The sequence below is a fragment of the Orbicella franksi genome, chromosome 14 (assembly GCF_964199315.1).
Source record: "Orbicella franksi chromosome 14, jaOrbFran1.1, whole genome shotgun sequence".
NCBI classification, from domain to species: domain Eukaryota; kingdom Metazoa; phylum Cnidaria; class Anthozoa; order Scleractinia; family Merulinidae; genus Orbicella; species Orbicella franksi.
The window spans coordinates 9,490,902-9,509,085 of NC_138158.1; the positions used below are offsets into that span (position 1 = coordinate 9,490,902).

At 37.4% G+C, this 18,184-nt stretch overlaps 1 protein-coding gene across 1 annotated transcript; it reads right to left on the reverse strand.

Moving 5' to 3' along the window:
- Positions 1–476: 476 nt before the first annotated feature.
- On the reverse strand, positions 477–18,134 carry LOC145467183 (kelch-like protein 20). Its single transcript, XM_081450739.1, has 10 exons — positions 17,918–18,134; positions 11,269–11,553; positions 10,174–10,392; positions 8,700–8,926; positions 7,656–7,765; positions 5,920–6,113; positions 4,484–4,690; positions 3,471–3,702; positions 2,652–2,879; positions 477–2,329 (listed from the first exon to the last, which is right to left on the reverse strand). The coding sequence occupies exons 2-10, from the start codon at positions 11,522–11,524 to the stop codon at positions 2,179–2,181; spliced, it is 1,824 nt and encodes a 607-aa protein (XP_081306865.1). The 5' UTR covers positions 11,525–11,553; positions 17,918–18,134; the 3' UTR covers positions 477–2,178.
- Between the last annotated feature and the right edge of the window lie 50 nt (positions 18,135–18,184).

An 18,184-nucleotide genomic window follows, 5' to 3' on the forward strand; every position in this document is an offset into this window, starting at 1 on the left:
ACTACCTTTTCCAGTTCATTCATTAGTTCAATTCTAAAGCTTAATGGAATTTCTGAAAGGTTCGACTCTTTTAATGTTGCGAATTGCACTTCATTCTTACAATCCAGCAATTCAGGATGGGAGTGCTGGAGTCTCAGTTGAATGCACAACCTCGTTACCAGGGCTTTTCTTTGCCCCTCCAAATCTATAAGGGAAAGGCCCTGGGAACGAGGTTTTTGAGTACAATCTTCGGGGATTTCTCGAGCATTAGGGAAAAATATCAGCCCCACTTCTCGGCTAACAATACAATTTGCAGATCTCAAATCTCTGCTATCAGTTCAAAAATAGCCGCCATTTCGTGTCAGCCAACTGTTAAAATTGTGATCAATATCTCAGAAAACAGCTAAGCTTCGTGCAGAATCAATTGGTACAAGATCAAGTTTATCAATCTATTTTTCCTCATTCAAAACAAAACAAAACAAAACAAATCACGAATGTCAATAAAATAAATCTGTATTTCAAGCATAAATATCTGACAATTTGATATACATTTCAGTGAAACTTATTTAATAGGTTTCGTGTCTAACAGATTTGACGAAAAGTTTGACTTGTAAATTTCCGTTTACTATATTTTGTTATCTTGCAACAAACCATACCTCAGAATATTTGTTTAGCTACTTCATTTAAATCTTGGACCTCTTTCTCTAAAATATTCACGTTTCCTTTTCTAAACTACTGACTTCAAATTCGCCAGTGTGCAATAAAGTAATAGTGCTATTTGATGACAAGTTTTCAAAGATTAATTTGGCCCGACCTGAAATCAATTCTTGTCAGTACAGACTTCACCCATCTGAACTCGTTTAAATATTCTTGTCGTTAGTGACATACAACTTCAGACAGCAAATCAAGTTAATTTGTAGTTAGCTACCAGTAACCTCAACAAGAGACCGTTTGAGCCGGTTCTGCTTACAATTGGGTCATTCATAAATCCTCGGCACCCATTAGAGAAAAGCCTATATATTTTCAGCGAATCATGTTCAATTAAAATAAAACATGTCTCTCGCAACTTTTCCCATTCTATTTCCGGCGAAGTGATTGCTCTTTGAATATCTTCCTTGTGGTTTGTCAAAAGTAAAAAAGAAAACCCTCTCAAATTATCCATCGGTTTTAACTTCGTTAATACTCTTTTTAACTAATTGTTTTCCAAATTTAATATATTACATGCCAGTCGGAATAACCATAGTTACGAAATCCCAGTTAACTTCCTATAAACCTCTCTATTACTAACTTATTCAAGATACCAAAAGATTTAAACTTTACACTGTCCTATTTCTACTAGTGTACGATGGCTTATGTGTTATGCTGTGTTTTCAAGAGTCGTCATTTTCCCAGAAAATTGTCCGTAGCATTAACTTGCTACACATGAATTCCATAGTTGAATTTGTACTCGCGCTGAATTCAAATCGCATTTCTTTTAGCTTTCATTACAAGAAAGACCAAGTCATTTACTGCTATTTATTTAAATACTGTTAATACATATCAACTGTCTCAAAGACCAAAGTTGCTTAGTAGTCCAAGACAACGTTCTCCGCCGTAATCTTTTCAGAGTCGAAGATTCTTGATCACTCGTTCCGCAAGTGTTTTTGTTCCAGTTTGGTACTTTTATAGGTACGCCCGCCGATAAGGCAGATTCATTTCCTTTGTAAATTGAGTAGGCCCACATTCAATGTTGTCAATGTCGTCTTGTGCACCCAAAAGTTTCTGTTTGTATTGTCTGTTTCTGTTTGAAACACTCTTTTATTCCAAATGCCTGTTCCATGCACCTCTTGTGCACAACAATCTTTTGACTTCTGCAATCTTGCTTCTCGCGACCTTTGCTCACAGTGTAAACGCGTTGTTTCTCTAAGAAACACTCTCTTATTTTAAATGCTCCTTCCATCCACCTCTTGTGTACCTCTGCAATCTTGTTGCTTCTTGCAACCTTTGCGCACAGTGTAAACACGTGCTGTTTGGTCACGTGCAACTTGATCACGTGCCCCCATTTTACATGTGGTCAACACGTGACAGTGCCTATCACCTAACTGTGAACTGCTTTTGAAAGGTCGCCTCGTGGTAAGGTTCAAACCTCATCTCAATGGAACCAAATTCCCCCTCTGCACATCACGTGCTAAGTTCTAAATGACGCTGTTTAGATCATCGCTAGACGGCTGGAGTTCTACTCGGTGACGATTCCCCAAACAGTCTCTTGTTGCTAAATGTCCTTTTACAGCTTGCCACACAAACTGCCACACAGTCCCTCGGTTGGCTCAGAGGAGGTGCTGGATGCCACTCATTCGACAAGGGGTCGTATCTAGGGGCACAAAACAAGGACACGAATGAGGCCCTAGTTTATGTCGTTACGCAGGTAAACAAAAATAAAAAGGTTCTTTGCGTCATTACCTTTGAACATTATTTATGACGTACAAGATGCTTCATAAAGATGTTACACATTTAAGTGTAAGGATAAACCCCAGTGTGTGACCATTCAAATGAAAGCTATTGAGCAGTACTTTCATGTGGTGCTGTGAGTGAAGCCCTTTCACCTTGGAACACGCGAGATAATCTAGACCGGCGACAAAAAGTTTCACCTACATGTATATGTATATAAACTACCTAAGCCATGCAAACCTTACCTTTCAACTGAACTCAGATACGAAGTGCCATCGTAGCCTCCCACCACGTAAATAAAACCATCCAAAACACCGACCCCACACCCACTCCGTGGGGTGCTCATCGGCGCAACGGTGACCCACTCATCCTTCCCTGGGTCGTAACGCTCCACTGTGTCATATCGATGTCCGTGGTCACACCCTCCAATGGCGTAAAGATAACCTCCTAATGTAGCGACGCCCACTTGTTTTCTACAAAAACAAAACGTTTTCAATTTAATTCTCCCAACTTCTTCTATAAGAAAGATATAAAGACTACTAAGGAGAATTTGTTCATTAAAATCACGACTTGTAAACTTTGTTTCCTAGTTCTTCCAGCTTTGAACAAGGATGAGAAAGAAACAATTTAGAAGGCTGAACTGTATTGTATTCATCCTGAGGGTGATGAAACCCTATTGAGCCGTACTTTCATGTGTGTACAAGGCGGGTACAACTTTTAGGTCTGTGGATGAAATTCTAGTGTGCAACCATTCAAATGAAAGCTATTGAGTAGCACTTTCATGTAGTACTGTTTATTGTGCTGTAAAAGGTGATTCTAACTTTTTAGGTCTCTGGATGAAATCCTAGTGTGTGACCATTCAAATGAAAGCTATTGAGCAGTACTTCCATGTGGTACTGTTTATTATGCTGTACAAGGTGGTTCTAACGTTTAAGTCTGTGGATGAAATTTTAGTGTGTGACCATTCAAATGAAAGCTATTGAGCTGTCCTTTCATGTACAATCACTCATGTGATGAGTTATTTGAGTATTGATTCAGCAATTTTAAAGAATAATGAAACAAACCTTGCAGTGCTCATGGAAGCGACCATCGTCCACGTGTTAAGCTCTGGATCATATCTTTCCACAGTTTTCAGGTTTGTACCATCTGTGCCTCCCACAGCATACACCATATCGTGTAACACGGCACAACCCACACCAAAACGACACTGGTTCATGCGAGAGATCTCCGTCCATTTACCAATTTTGGGATCATAATACTCGGCCGTGTTCAGAGGCATGGAGCCGTCGAAACCACCTGTGAGTGACAAGAACTTTACGTTAGCCGATGTTGTCTTGGGCCGTTAAAGATGTTATACGAGGCATAGATAAACTAGCGAACGGGAAAACTTGTAATGGAAGATGCGCTGGAAAACAAGTAAATACCGGTAAAACAAGAAAACATGTAACCGCTGGCGAAGTAAGGAAGCCCCCTAGTGGACATTTGAAGCGTGAACACGAGTGGTCTATGGCTAATGCGACAGGGCAAGTACATGTACTCTGAGTAATGGCAAGGGCGGGAAATCAAGTGACTGAGGCTAAAAGTGGTTCGCAAGCGCGGGAAAATATGGAACGCGGCCGCTAGCAACGGCGGGATAAAGCTGCGAAAAAAAAATAAAGCTCCGATCGGTCTTCCTGTTAGATATATTTAATATATGACAAAGCGGTTTTCAATTGAGTGTTGAAAGTACTTCGCGCTTGAGTTAGAATGCATTTCTACGCTTAGGGATTGGTTTTAATAGCTCACGCCACTTTCTCAATCAATGAGAAGTTAAAACAAAAGAAAACGTGACACGCTAGCTCGCGTTTTCCCGCGCTCTGCGTCGGCTACATATGTTTGCTTCGAGTTTTTCATTGGTTCACTGAATTGTGTGTCCTTTGTGATTGGCCAATTGAAAGTAATCACTTGGTTTTGGTTTTACGATACTCAATTGAAAAGCGCAATAATAAACCGAAAAAATGGCCTTCGCCCTGATTGGGTAAAGTAGTCATACGAGCTTTACAAACCAATCAATGGAAAGGCGTCCTACATGACGTACCTAATGCATATATCCTCCCACTCCCAGCTGTGACACCAACACCATTGCGACTCGACGACATGGGCACAGACGGTACCCACACATTAGCAAACGGGTCAAACCTCTCGACTGTCTCCAGCCGGGAGGAGTCGTCACTGCCTCCACAGATGTAAAGAAACGGCCCCAATGAACCCACATCTGCACCCCAACGGCAAATGTTCATGTCGCCTAGATCGAGAAAGGAAGAGGAAAAAACGTTTGTTAACTAACTTGAGTCTTCAAAATACCCCAGGGGGGAGGAGGACTTCTATGTAAAAATGACGGGGATGCTCTTCGGAAATTTTGAAAAGAACCCCGCAGAGGCACCACGATCCCGTTTTGTGGGCGTGGCTTGATAATTTTTTTTTCATCCCTAAGGGGCACCAATTATAAAACAACATATTAACTGACACTGACTTTTTTTCGACTCAACACCCTAAATAGGCTTGATTTCCACCGCTCTCTCGGTTTACGTTACTCGGAGCGCGGGCTCCTTTTCCGAACAGTGGTGGTAATCGAGCCAAAACCCTCCCGCTGTGAACCTTTTGAGGCTGAACACTAAGAACTCCCAAACCCGCTTTTTTAACCCCTAAACGGTACGACGAGCCACCCCGTCGTTTTCCCGGGGGGGGGGGGGGGTAAAAAAACACGTTTTGTTTTTGATAAGCAGATATCAAAAGTTTAATAAACGACACTGATGGAAGAAAATAAGTATATTTTGCTCTTCTTTATCTTGTCGCAACGTTTACCTGTTAGCAGAGTTTTAGTGCATACAGTTTACAAATGTAACCCTCCACTTTCAAAAGCTTTTGGGAGGGAATCGTCATACGATACAAAATATCAGCGGTCTTGTTCTTTTCAGTGTAGACTACAGGCGATCGTCAAACTGAATGCATTTTCATGCTTATTGTCTAGTAAACGTATGACGGGTTTCTAGAACACTTGAGAAATCATGGCAACAAAGGTATCGTAACTTTCTGAAGAAACTGTTTGGTTATCTCGGTGGACAAGTGAAACACTTAGTTATTCAACATAAACTAAAAGTTGATGAAGAGAAACTAGCCGCTGTAGCGAGCTCGTGAAGCTAAGCGAGTGCGTTCATGAACTTCATAACCTCGCTAGGGAGATGAGTTTTCCCTTTATCAACTTCAAGTTGTTGAATAGCTAGGACAGTAACAATGTAGACTGTGAACAGACTCTGTTTTGCTCGAAAATCTGCGGCTATGAACGCAAACAACACAACACAAGTGAGCGGTCGTGAGCCTGCGAGACGCCCGCGCTACTCGCGACTCGCGGTTTCGCAGTCTTACTCGCATGCTTACTTGTTTTGCGTTCCTCCCCACGGATTTTCAAGTTAAAGAGAGACTGCTCGCAGTCTAGCAACAACGCGAGCTGATATCATGAAAGAATAACCTCACCAATAGTTTTCCATTTTCTTTCTTTGGGGTCATATTTCTCTCCACTTTTACTGGCTTCCCTGCGGCTCATTCCGCCAATAGCATACAGCACATGATTGACAGATGTTGGTCTCCTGGGAGCTACTCTGTGATTGTGCATCTGAGATTTTCGCTTGGGAATAAGAAGACATTCTGTGGCCTCCAGCAAAAGATCACTGTTAAAAAAAGATTAAGAAAAATTAGCGCCGTTCACTGCATTTATAAGCTTGAACTTCTGAGTAATTCATCAAGTTTAAACAAAGTAAATCATAACCGTGACGGTGTTTAGATGTCTGATCTTCATTATCGTAGATATTTTTTTACGATTTTATTGCTCTATTTCCTCTTCTGAATTAGTTTCGATTGAGAAGATATATCAAACACTCCAGAAACTGTTTTACCACGTTTGAAAACACCTCGACGTTGGTCAAAAATACTCCGCTACGCGTCGCATTTTCAACTCTTTTCTCGGTGTTTGGAAATGTGGTAAAACACTGTCTCTCGTGTTTGACATATTACGATCCATGAGCTTCCGAGCAATCGAGGCATGTGGAAAATAAGAGCGCGCGATCGTCTGTGAGCGAATAGTCAACGATGAGAACCAGTTAAAATAACGGATAAGTAACAGCTATATAGCTATATAGCTGTAAAGCCCTGAGCCAAACGGGCTCGCAAACAGTCGCAAGTTGAACTTGCGAGGAGACTTGGCCAAGGGTGGCCAAACGGACTCGCAAGTTTCCTCGCAAGTCGCAAAAAAAGGCTTTAAAACCCTGCAAAGATATCTTGTATTTCATGGGCTAATAGGATACTATAATAAACAATTACATTATGAGCTCGAGATTTCTATCGCGTGATACAAATGTAGTTGACGAGGGCGCAGCATAGAAATCGAGAGCGAATAATCTAATTGTTTTAGTATAAATCTACTAGTCGCTCAAAACTTTATCTAAATCCTCTTCACAGACACTTCGAAAACGTCAAGAAGCGGCCGTCATTTTGTGAACAAGGCCACACTGCTACGCTACTCACTATCTATTAAACAATTAGGTTATGAGCTCGAGATTTCTATCGCTGCGCCCTCGTCAACTATCACGCGATAGAAATCGAGAGCGAATAATCTAATTGTTTTAGTATAAATCTACTAGTAGTTCAAAACTTTATCTAAATCCTCTTCACAGACACTTCGAAAACACCAAGAAGCGGCCTTCATTTTGTGAACAAGGGCACACTGCTACGCTACTCACAATCTATCACAGAATAGATAGTGAGTAGCGTAGCCAATCAGAGAACGGCATTCGTGATAGAACGCTAGTAGATTTATACTAACAACGAATAAACGTCACTCAACTTGCGTCGACTTGGGATGGGTGGCCAAACGGTGAAAAGCTTGGGCCAACTTACGTGCAAATTTGATCAAAGTGAGCGCAAGTCGTCGCAAGTCAACGCAAGTGCACGTAAGGCCTGGCCAAACAGAGTCGCAAGTAGACCCAAGTTTTCCACTTGCGTCTACCTGCGTGACCATTAGCTCAGGGTTTCAGGAATGTTTATAATTGATTCGGTCCCAGATTCCCACATTGAAATTGCGTGCATTTTGTTGTTAGTCATTCAGGGAAAGCCATTATCAAGGACGCACAATGATATCGTTCGAGAGATTCAGCCAAAAAATGAGCTTGATACAACGTACGATTATCAGATAAAAAGCTTTCAACAAAGTTTACCTGCAGGCTCTGTTATTTCTGATAATTTCCTCTGTTGCTACTCTATCCATTAGAAATTCCGCTGACAGCGAAGGAAACCTAACATTGCTGAGGATTTCAGGGGCAGATTCCTGAGCAAAAGATCAATATGTTACACTTACACATGTCATCGCATTGTATCAAATTCCCAACACTGGAATTAAAAGAAATGTAACCAATAAATAAGGAGAATTCATAGTTTGATTTTAGGACTTAAAGGGTAGCAGTAAACAACTCAAGAGTCGGAATATGCATTAAAAGCTTGGCACAGTGAACAATAGAAAAACCCTCCAGAAAAAAACGATCAAAATTTCACGGTTGTCAGTATGTGTCATATATATATATATATATATATATATATATATATATATATATATATATATATATATATATATATATATACATATATCATGACATATATATGTCAGAAATTGATCGTTTTTTGTCGCAAGCTAACTGCTTGCTAACTGCTCGTTCTGATTTAATTTTACGTATATATTTCTTTTTTATCTTGTACATGTGTGAAACAAATCAATGTTTTCTCCTCGAGTTACACATCAATTGATTAGCTTACAATAACTTAAAGCTACCCAAACTATAGTGGCCCTCCGAAAGTATGTACCCACACAAAAACGCTGCTAAATCTGAAACTGAAGTTCAAGGGTTGTTACTTACATATGGGCTATTGACCAAGCTTGTTTGGTCAAGATGGCTGGGTATTGGTTTCGTTCTTTAATTGTGTGTTTATGCACCTCTAGAGACTCCGCCTTGGTCCATAAACACGCCAAAAAAAAAAAAAAAGAAGAACTAGGCTAATATCCAGCCTTCTTGACCGCACAAGCTTGGCCAATAAAGGATTTATTGTATGGAAAAAAACCACTATTTTCTTAAGGAACACTGCATGTAGGCAAGAAAGCACATGATTATCTTGCCTGCTCAGGTAGCCAATCACAGCTCAAGATTCCGTTTATCTTGCCTGCTCACAGAGTTGACCATATAATAAGGAACTTTACAGACTTATTGTACCTGTCTCACATCGGCATCATATTTGATCCATGCTAAAGCAGCTTCAAACACTCGCTCCTCAGATTGGATGTTGAGGTCGTCATCAGACAAGAGTCGTGTCAACTGCTTAGCAGAGATTTCCATAAACTCTTCACTCTGAACAACATCAATAAAGTGTTGCCTAGCAAATGATTCTGAAGATGACACTAAAGCTGTGCAACCGTGCCGATCAGCAAAGGCACTAATTCCTGCAAACAATCAGCAATAATTTATTTTAACTAAAGACAACTCTCTTTTGTTTTACAATAAAAATACATGCAACTGATACAAATCCTAAGGGAAAGGAGATCCTAGGGGATCTATAAGAACTTGATGACAGCTCAAAGCTGTTGAGCTGAAAAGTAGAAAGGCACTTCTGTATAAATTTTATGGTTTGTTGTTTTGGTGTGTTTGTTTAGTTTTGTTCTATGCCTCATGATTGCTTACAAGTTTGTTTGTTTGCCTGTTTGTTTTCAGCGGTTGTTTTTCTGTGTAGTGTCATACTTCAGTATGTGTTGTGATCAACATAATTAAAAGTGCAATTTATATCGTATCATCATTTGTGTCAGGCAATGTAGTCAACTGAGACGCAGATTGCAATGATGCGACAGCTAACTACTTAAAAATGCAGTCTTCATCAGACAATAAAGTTGACTGATTATGCAGACACATTTGTATGTTGAAGATTCATTTGGATATGATTCACATCTCAAGTCACCACAGGTGAAAGGGACAATTATACCAAATGGAATAATTGCAGTCTGTAGAATCCCTGACATCAAACAAGAAAAGAATTGAGTGCATGAGCACTGAGGCGATTCTCTTGTTCATATACAGTAAATTAAGGGAGCTTATAAATAAGCAAGCCAGAAGAGCAACAACAACAAGAATGTCATGAAACAAAAGGTTTAATGAGCAGAACAATAGCTATGCACATGTATTATAAACCTTTGTACATTTCTTCACCATCCCCTGCAACCAACAACATGAAATGACAATGTTCTGGGTATTTTAAAGAACATGAAAGACCACAGCTAATTTTTTGTATTTCCTATTGGAGTAGAAAATTGTTGTTGCAATTTTAGCTTTAGCACGTTTCAAGACTGATAGGCACACAGAACAGATCTACAGTACTGTAGTACTAAAATAATTGCAAGATTCAAAGACAAAATGCAATAAAATGAATTCACCTTTTTGCTGGACATATTCCTCTGTGTTGCCATTGTTATTACTTATAAGCTCCCTAATGTGGGCTACACATGCACACAACTTTACTTGCTTCTGGATAAGTAATAACTACTAACAATAATTATTATCCTGGGAGATATCTTATTATCAACACTGGACATTCTGATTGTAATTGATAGTGTCTACCAACTTCTTCTCGATCACTATAAACTTGCAAGAAAAGTTAGATACATTGTGTACACTGCACAAGTGTTGCTAATTAACTTACCAAGGCAGTTCTCAGAGCTAAGTTGCCTTTTCAGGAACTCACAACAAGCCTCTTGCACAGATTGCACTTGCAGAACACAGGTCACTGGTAGAAGGTCCTGAACATTGTTCTCTGAAATCTCAATTTCACCACTATAGAAAAAATCTACCATGGTTTCCATTGCACGTTCGTCAAGTTCTTGTAATGTCACAGTGCTCTGCCGACTCTCTGAGAGGCCCCCTGTTAATTAAAAATTAATTTAATTTAATAGTGGTTGCAATTTATAGCACGGTGGACTCTGGATCAAGTGGTCTGGATTCAAGTCCTGGTTAGTGCAATTACAGTGTGTCTCAGGGGTATAAATAGGAACCATTGGATGCAGTGTGCAAACAAAGTCCTGTCCAAAAGATAGCCTGGGTCAGTGGATTTTTCAGTTCAGCTAGTATATTCTGTCCATTGCTTGCCCTTTGAGCAAGTTTAATTTCTAGGGAAAATTTTTGAAGGAATTCAAATCAGAGCACTGTGAGAGATGAAATTGAGTCCTTGCCCTGGGGCTAGTGACAATGATGTTTTGCACTTGAACATCACATAATACGAACTTGCCCATAACAATTTTGTTTCTGTCCTGCAAGAGACAATCCAGTTATGGACTGGCAGCCCATCCCAGGGGTACATGTACACTGTAGCTAAAATACTCAGCACAAGTAGACACTTTAAGGGGCTCAGTCACGGTATTTTGAGTTATTTTTGCCAAGTACAAAATTACCTGAAGGAAACCTGAAAATAATAGTTTACTAAGATCAAGAAAAACACCAGAGAAATAATAATAAACCATAAAGGAACAAGGATAGTTAAGGAAGGAGAAGATTGACACAGACTAAAAACAACAAACTTGAAAAATTTAGGCTAAACTTTTCAAGATGTGCAAACCATGAAGTAGCTCCTTAAGACCATTTACTCTTGAAACCTCAAAAAGTGTCTGCTTATGGAAGATTAAAAAGGCAGTGAAATTTATATATGGCCGAGACTAGATTACATTGAAAGTGTATTCCTACAATTACATTGTAGGTATCTGCCCACAGGACTGTCCATTAATAGAGCTTTGACTGCACTTACCAGCAAACATAGCTTTAAAGTATGGACTACTTGCAGCCAAAACAACTTTGTGAGCTGAAATACTAGTACTGCCAACTCTCAACACGATGTCACACAAGTCTTCATCTCGACGTAAAAACCTGAGGGCAGTTACCAGGTCCTTGCTGTGAGCGACATCAGTGAAAAGATATTGTGCGCTGGCAATGCTGCTGTCGCTGTCAGTGCTATGCCCACTATGTGAAAAGGACACAGGGGAATTCCTGTGCGGAGAAGCCATGGGAGAGCCTCTGTGAAGAGGACGAGAATCTGAAAGAATTAATGAAAGAACTACATTAAATTTATGGGGTCTAAATATTCATTTTCACAGAAATGCCAGCTATCATGGAAGAGAGAGATCTATCTACAGTTTTGGACTGAAGGCTCCAAGATTGATATAATTACTTTTCTCATACATGTCACTGTTTGCTGGTTATAAGGATGATCTATTTTAAAAAAATTTGTTACTTGTAAAGAAAATGACAGCGGACATAATTAGCTGACTGTGAATATAGCATATTAAGTAGAAGTACTTATTAACTATAAATTTGCCATGGAAAGTCATAGGAAATCCTAGACGATACTGGCATGTCCTGAAAATAAAAAAATTATAGGTTGGAATGTATGGAGCTTAACTGGAATTTCCAGAGGGTTGGGGTTGGGGGGTTATTAAAGCAAAGGTAAACTTATCAAATATAATTTTTTTCTAAAACAATGTCTCATTAGGGATTACACACTAAGAATGAGAACACATGTACATGTACAACTTATAATGATATAAAAATGTTTTGAGAAAAGTGTATAACGCAATTGACAATCATATGTAAACCTTGCTTTGAAATCACCGAGTGCAAATATCATTTGAAAATACCTATGATGTCTCAGCTAACTGTAGCCAAGTAGCAGAAACATTATAAGCTATTTTTCCATTTCTAGTACAGTAGTTATGCCACAAGTGTCAAAGATCTAACCACCACTTTTTGCTGTGCATTGTTTGAGCATACTTGAGAATTATAAATGGAAAAGATTTCAGAAACCTACATATATGCATGTATAGATTAAAAGCTGCCTTACATGTAATTTAATGGATTACCCTCTTCTATTCTTCTGAATTCAGATTGTAACTGTACTCCACACACATTTACTAAGCAAAAGGAGATTCTTAAATTTTTCTTTACACAGTGGCTTCCAAATAGTTTTGATCTTGAACAATATTATGTACAATATTCTTAGACGATGGAATTCTTATAACAAAAGAAATTTCAAACTAACCCAATATACTATTAATACCCCAGTATCGATACAGCTGTCAAGGAATATTTTTGTTTGTTTGGTGAAATGTTCCTAAATTTACAAAATCACCAACCTTTAAATCTAAGCATGGCTTCTTATTATCAAACTTATCAAAAACTCTCTTTGAACTCACTCTCTTGTAAACCAGAACTCATCAATATTTAAGTGAAAATCTATTTTCAAATATAATTTACACTTCACTTGAAAATCGAGTGTTAATTATAAAATATTGAAATAGAATTCACACCTTAAGAAAAGTAATGTGATAATTATAAGTTTTAAATTTTCTTAAATATGTCAGCAAATATCAATTGAAACATTTTATTGCAGATATCGACCAGAGGTTACGGAGGGCTAGTTTAAACTTGCCCGGCTCAAAAGTTTGCAAAAAGTCAATAATAAAAAAAATGTTATCTATCCTAGTTATGTAGCTAGTTTCAAGCAAAACTTTCATACGTATGAAATACAAAGGACTGAAACAAAAACTTCTGTTCATTAATTCTGACCTGGACGTGTTTTAATGTTCCAAGTCATGCAAATATAAATTCATAATAAGTTCAATTCGTGATCAAGGCTGAAAACGGAAATCATCCTGTTTGCAAGTTCAAATTTTTGTCACACACTTGCAAAATAATTAAGAAAGAAAACTATGTTTCATCTATCAATCGTCTCAAAATCGAGGTACTCATAAGTAAAGGTGCTTTAAAGTTCACCCGAGCTTTAAAAAGAAGCAACATGATTTCCGGTTTTGATCGATCTTTGTGAAATTCGTATTGTATGTGCCATATTTTGACTACCTATGGAGGTAAACCAAAACATCCAAACAGTCACCTTAGACGAAATAACAAAGGTAATTCGACCACACAAACACCTGATAATAAAATAGTTACGTAGAAGTATTTAGTAACTATAAATTTGCCACAGAAGGTCATCAGAAATCCTAAGATACCGACATGTCTTGAAAGTAAAAAAATTATAGGTCGGAATGTATAGAGCTTAACTGGAATTTCCAGAGGGTTTGGAGTAGGGGGTTATTAAAGCAAAATTAAACTTATCAAATATAACTTTTTTTCTAAAACAATGTCTCATTAGGGATTACACGATAAAAATGAAAATACATGTACAACTTACAAAATTATGATTTAAAAATATTTTGAGAAAAGTGTATAACGCAATTGACAATCATATGTAAACCTTGCTTTGAAATCACCGAGTGCAAACATCATTTGAAAATACCTATGATGTCTCAGCTAACTGTAGCCAAGTAGCAGAAACATTATAAGCTATTTTTCCATTTCTGGTACAGTAGTTATGCCACAAGTGTCAAAGATCTAACCACCACTTTTTGCTGTGCATTGTTTGAGCATACTTGAGAATTATAAATGGAAAAGATTTCAGAAACCTACATATATGCATGTACAGATTAAAAGCTGCGTTACATGTAATTTAATGGATTACCCTCTTCTATTCTTCTGAATTCAGACTGCAACTGTACTCCACACACATTTACTAAGCAAAAGGAGATTCTTAAATTTTTCTTTACACAGTGGCTTCCAAATAGTTTTGATCTTGAACAATATTATGTACAATATTCTTAGATGATGGAATTCTTATAACAAAAGAAATTTCAAACTAACCCAATATACTATTAATACCCCAGTATCAATACAGCTGTCAAGGAATATTTTTGTTTGTTTGGTGAAATGTTCCTAAATTTACAAAATTACCAGCCTTTAAATCTAAGCATTGCTTCTTATCATCAAACTTATCAAAAACTCTCTTTGAACTCACTCTCTTGTAAACCAGAACTCATCAATATTTAAGTGAAAATCTATTTTCAAATCTAATTTACACTTCACTTGAAAATCCAGTGTTATAAAATATTGAAATAGAATTCACACCTTAAGAAAAGGAATGTGATAATTATTTATAAGTTTTAAATTTCCTTAAATATGTCAGCAAATATCAATTGAAAACATTTTATTGCAGATATCAACCAAAGGTTACGGAGGGCTAGTTTAAACTTGCCCGGCCCAGAAGTTTGCAAAAAGTCAATAATAAGAAAAAATGTTATCTATCCTAGTTATGTAGCTAGTTTCAAGCAAAGTTTTCATACCTATGAAATACAAAGGACTGAAACAAAAACTTCTGTTCATTAATTCTGACCTGCGCGTGATTTAGTGTTCCAAGTCATGCAAATTTCAATTTATAATTAGTTCAATTCGTGATCAAGGCCGAAAATGGAAATCATCCTGTTTACAAGTTCAAATTTTTGTCACACACTTACAAAATAATTAACAAAGAAAACTACGCTTTGTCTATCGATCGTCTTAAAATCGAGGCACTCATAAGTAAAGGCGCTTTAAAGTTAACCCGGGCTTTAAAAAGAAGTAACATAATTTCCGGTTTTGATCGATCTTTGTGAAATTTACATTGTACGTGCAATATTTTGACCACCTACGGAGACAAACTAAAACATCCAAACAGTCACCTTAGACAAAATAACAAGGGTTATTTGACTACACAAAAACCTGATAATAGTTAAGTAGGAGTACTTAGTAACTATAAATTTGCCATGGAAGGTCATCAGAAATCCTAACATACTGACGTGTCTTGAAAGTAAAAAAATTATAGGTCGGAATGTATAGAGGTTAAGGTGGCCGAACACAGTTTTGAAGAGCCTCTGCCTAATTCACCATTACTTTAAAGCTATTTATACTTTGGCGCCCGTTTTTTGCAAGAGTCAAGGTTAACCACAGAAGGGTTTATTCTCACATTTTGGCTAAGGTGAGTGCTGTTGTCATGGCAATGGGGCCAGTTAAAAACAAGGCTTAAAAAATGATTTTTCTTTATTTAAAAAAAATTCAGTCATTAGATTTTTTTCATCATTTGCCCACTATGAATGGACATTAAAACCCTTCTATCAACACTGTTCTAATAAAATTTTGACATAGGTGACTTTCGTAATTCGCCGTAATTCGTTTTCACTGCATGTTCTGTATTATTAAAAATTCCCTATGTCAAAATTCAGATTTTTTGCGATAGATCATTAGCGTGGTTTCTGAATTATTTTTTTTGCCAAATTTTTTGAAATTCTAACAACTGGATCGTTAGAAATCGGCAAGTTTCTGCAAAAGCAATGGGTCTCAATTTTTCAAGCAACTGCGCATGCGCTGCATTTAACTGGGTTCTTTCGGTAACAAAGAAAAAGCTGAGAATTGCTGGGTTCTTTGCGTTGTTACCTTTTCTAACATAGTGTCGTAATAAAAGACTAAAGGCATCAATACACTGCGTTCAATAATGGAGAAAATAGCGCATATAGTGCGGGTGTTGAGTAAATAAAATGATCGCTCTATTGAAGGCATGTTTGTTTTTCAATCCTTGTGCACGCGCTGAATTGCATCAGCAAAAGTGCGCGTGAAAACTGTGTTCGGCCACCTTAACTGGAATCTCCAGAGGGTTTGGGGTAGGGGGTTATTAAAGCAAAATTAAACTTATCAAATATAACTTTTTTTCTAAAACAATGTCTCATTAGGGATTACACGATAAAAATGAAAATACATGTACAACTTACAAAATTATGATTTAAAAATATTTTGAGAAAAGTGTATAAAGCAATTGACAATCATATGTAAACCTTGCTTTGAAATCACCGAGTGCAAACATCATTTGAAAATACCTATGATATCTCAGCTAACTGTAGCCAAGTAGCAGAAACATTATAAGCTATTTTTCCATTTCTAGTACAGTAGTTATGCCACAAGTGTCAAAGATCTAACCACCACTTTTTGCTGTGCATTGTTTGAGCATACTTGAGAATTATAAATGGAAAAGATTTCAGAAACCTACATATATGAATGTACAGATTAAAAGCTGCCTTACATGTAATTTAATGGATTACCCTCTTCTATTCTTCTGAATTCAGATTGTAACTGTACTCCACACACATTTACTAAGCAAAAGGAGATTCTTAAATTTTTCTTTACACAGTGGCTTCCAAATAGTTTTGATCTTGAACAATATTATGTACAATATTCTTAGATGATGGAATTCTTAGGACAAAAGAAATTTCAAACCCGGTATCGATATAGCTGTCAAGGAATATTTTTGTTTGTTTGGTGAAATGTTCCCAAATTTACAAAATCACCAACCTTTAAATCTAAGCATGGCTTCTTATTATCAAACTTATCAAAAACTCTCTTTGAACTCACTCTCTTGTAAACCAGAACTCATCAATATTTAAGTGAAAATCTATTTTCAAATCTAATTTACACTTCACTTGAAAATCCAGTGTTATAAAATATTGAAATAGAATTCACACCTTAAGAAAAGGAATGTGATAATTATTTATAAGTTTTAAATTTCCTTAAATATGTCAGCAAATATCAATTGAAAACATTTTATTGCAGATATCAACCAAAGGTTACGGAGGGCTAGTTTAAACTTGCCCGGCCCAGAAGTTTGCAAAAAGTCAATAATAAAAAAAAGTTATCTATCCTAGTTATGTAGCTAGTTTCAAGCAAAGTTTTCATACCTATGAAATACAAAGGACTGAAACAAAAACTTCTGTTCATTAATTCTGACCTGCGCGTGATTTAATGTTCCAAGTCATGCAACTTTCAATTTATAATTAGTTCAATTCGTGATCAAGGCCGAAAACGAAAATCATCCTGTTTACAAGTTCAAATTTTTGTCACACACTTACGAAATAATTAACAAAGAAAACTACGCTTGGTCTATCGATCGTCTTAAAATCGAGGCACTCATAAGTAAAGGTGCTTTAAAATTCACCCGGGCTTTAAAAAGAAGAAAAAAATTTCCGCTTTTGATCGATCTTTGTGAAATTTACATTGTACGTGCAATATTTTGACCACCTACGGAGATAAACTAAAACATCTAAAAAGTCACCTTAGACGAAATAACAAAGGTTATTCAACTACACGAAAACCCGATAATAGCTAAGCTTACGACCGTGTCCTTCTTTACACAAATATCCACTCTTGTGACCGATATTATAAACAGTAAAAGCTGAAATATAAATGGCCCAGACTGCCGAGTTTTCCTTCCCATTACGCTCATTAAATCAAAGCTAAATCTATTTTAACCATCAGCATTGATTTAAGGCACATTGTTTTGGTTTCTTCCACAAAATAAATGCCTACCACAGTCGCTATCATAACATTACTCATTGAAGAAAGCTAGCTTGCAATATTTTTCAAAACATTTTGCATTCTTCATTCGCCATGGTGTTAAACAACTGTCGGTGAAGCTATAAACACGCGACTTTCAAACTCATGCAGAAACATTTATAAGTTCTCACGAAGTACATCAACCTACTCACCAATAGACGCCGTTTTTTGTGCTGTAAAGGACCTCAAATTAAAAAAATTTGGAAAACACACGACCTCTTCGCGCTTCCAACCTTTTGGCTCGCAGGAAGGGACCCAGTGGGAGTGACGTCATCATCTGCCGCCAAATTTGGAAATGGCGGCATGTGTATCAAAGCACAGGCACTTCCGGTCAGTTGTCACGATCTCTTTTGTTATATTTAGGCTATGCGGGGGGGGGGGGGGGGGGGGGGTCGGCTATAGGTAAAGGGTAGGTTAAA

Excerpts from the sequence above, each read along its gene's own strand:
- LOC145467183 (XM_081450739.1), bottom strand. The coding sequence starts at position 11,524 with ATGGCTTCTCCGCACAGGAATTCCCCTGTGTCCTTTTCACATAGTGGG. Across the intron at positions 8,927-10,173 it reads TAGCTCTGAGAACTGCCTTG|GAATTAGTGCCTTTGCTGAT; the intron begins GTAAGTTAATTA and ends GATTGTTTGCAG. Across the intron at positions 2,330-2,651 it reads TATCTGAGTTCAGTTGAAAG|ATACGACCCCTTGTCGAATG; the intron begins GTAAGGTTTGCA and ends TTGTGCCCCTAG.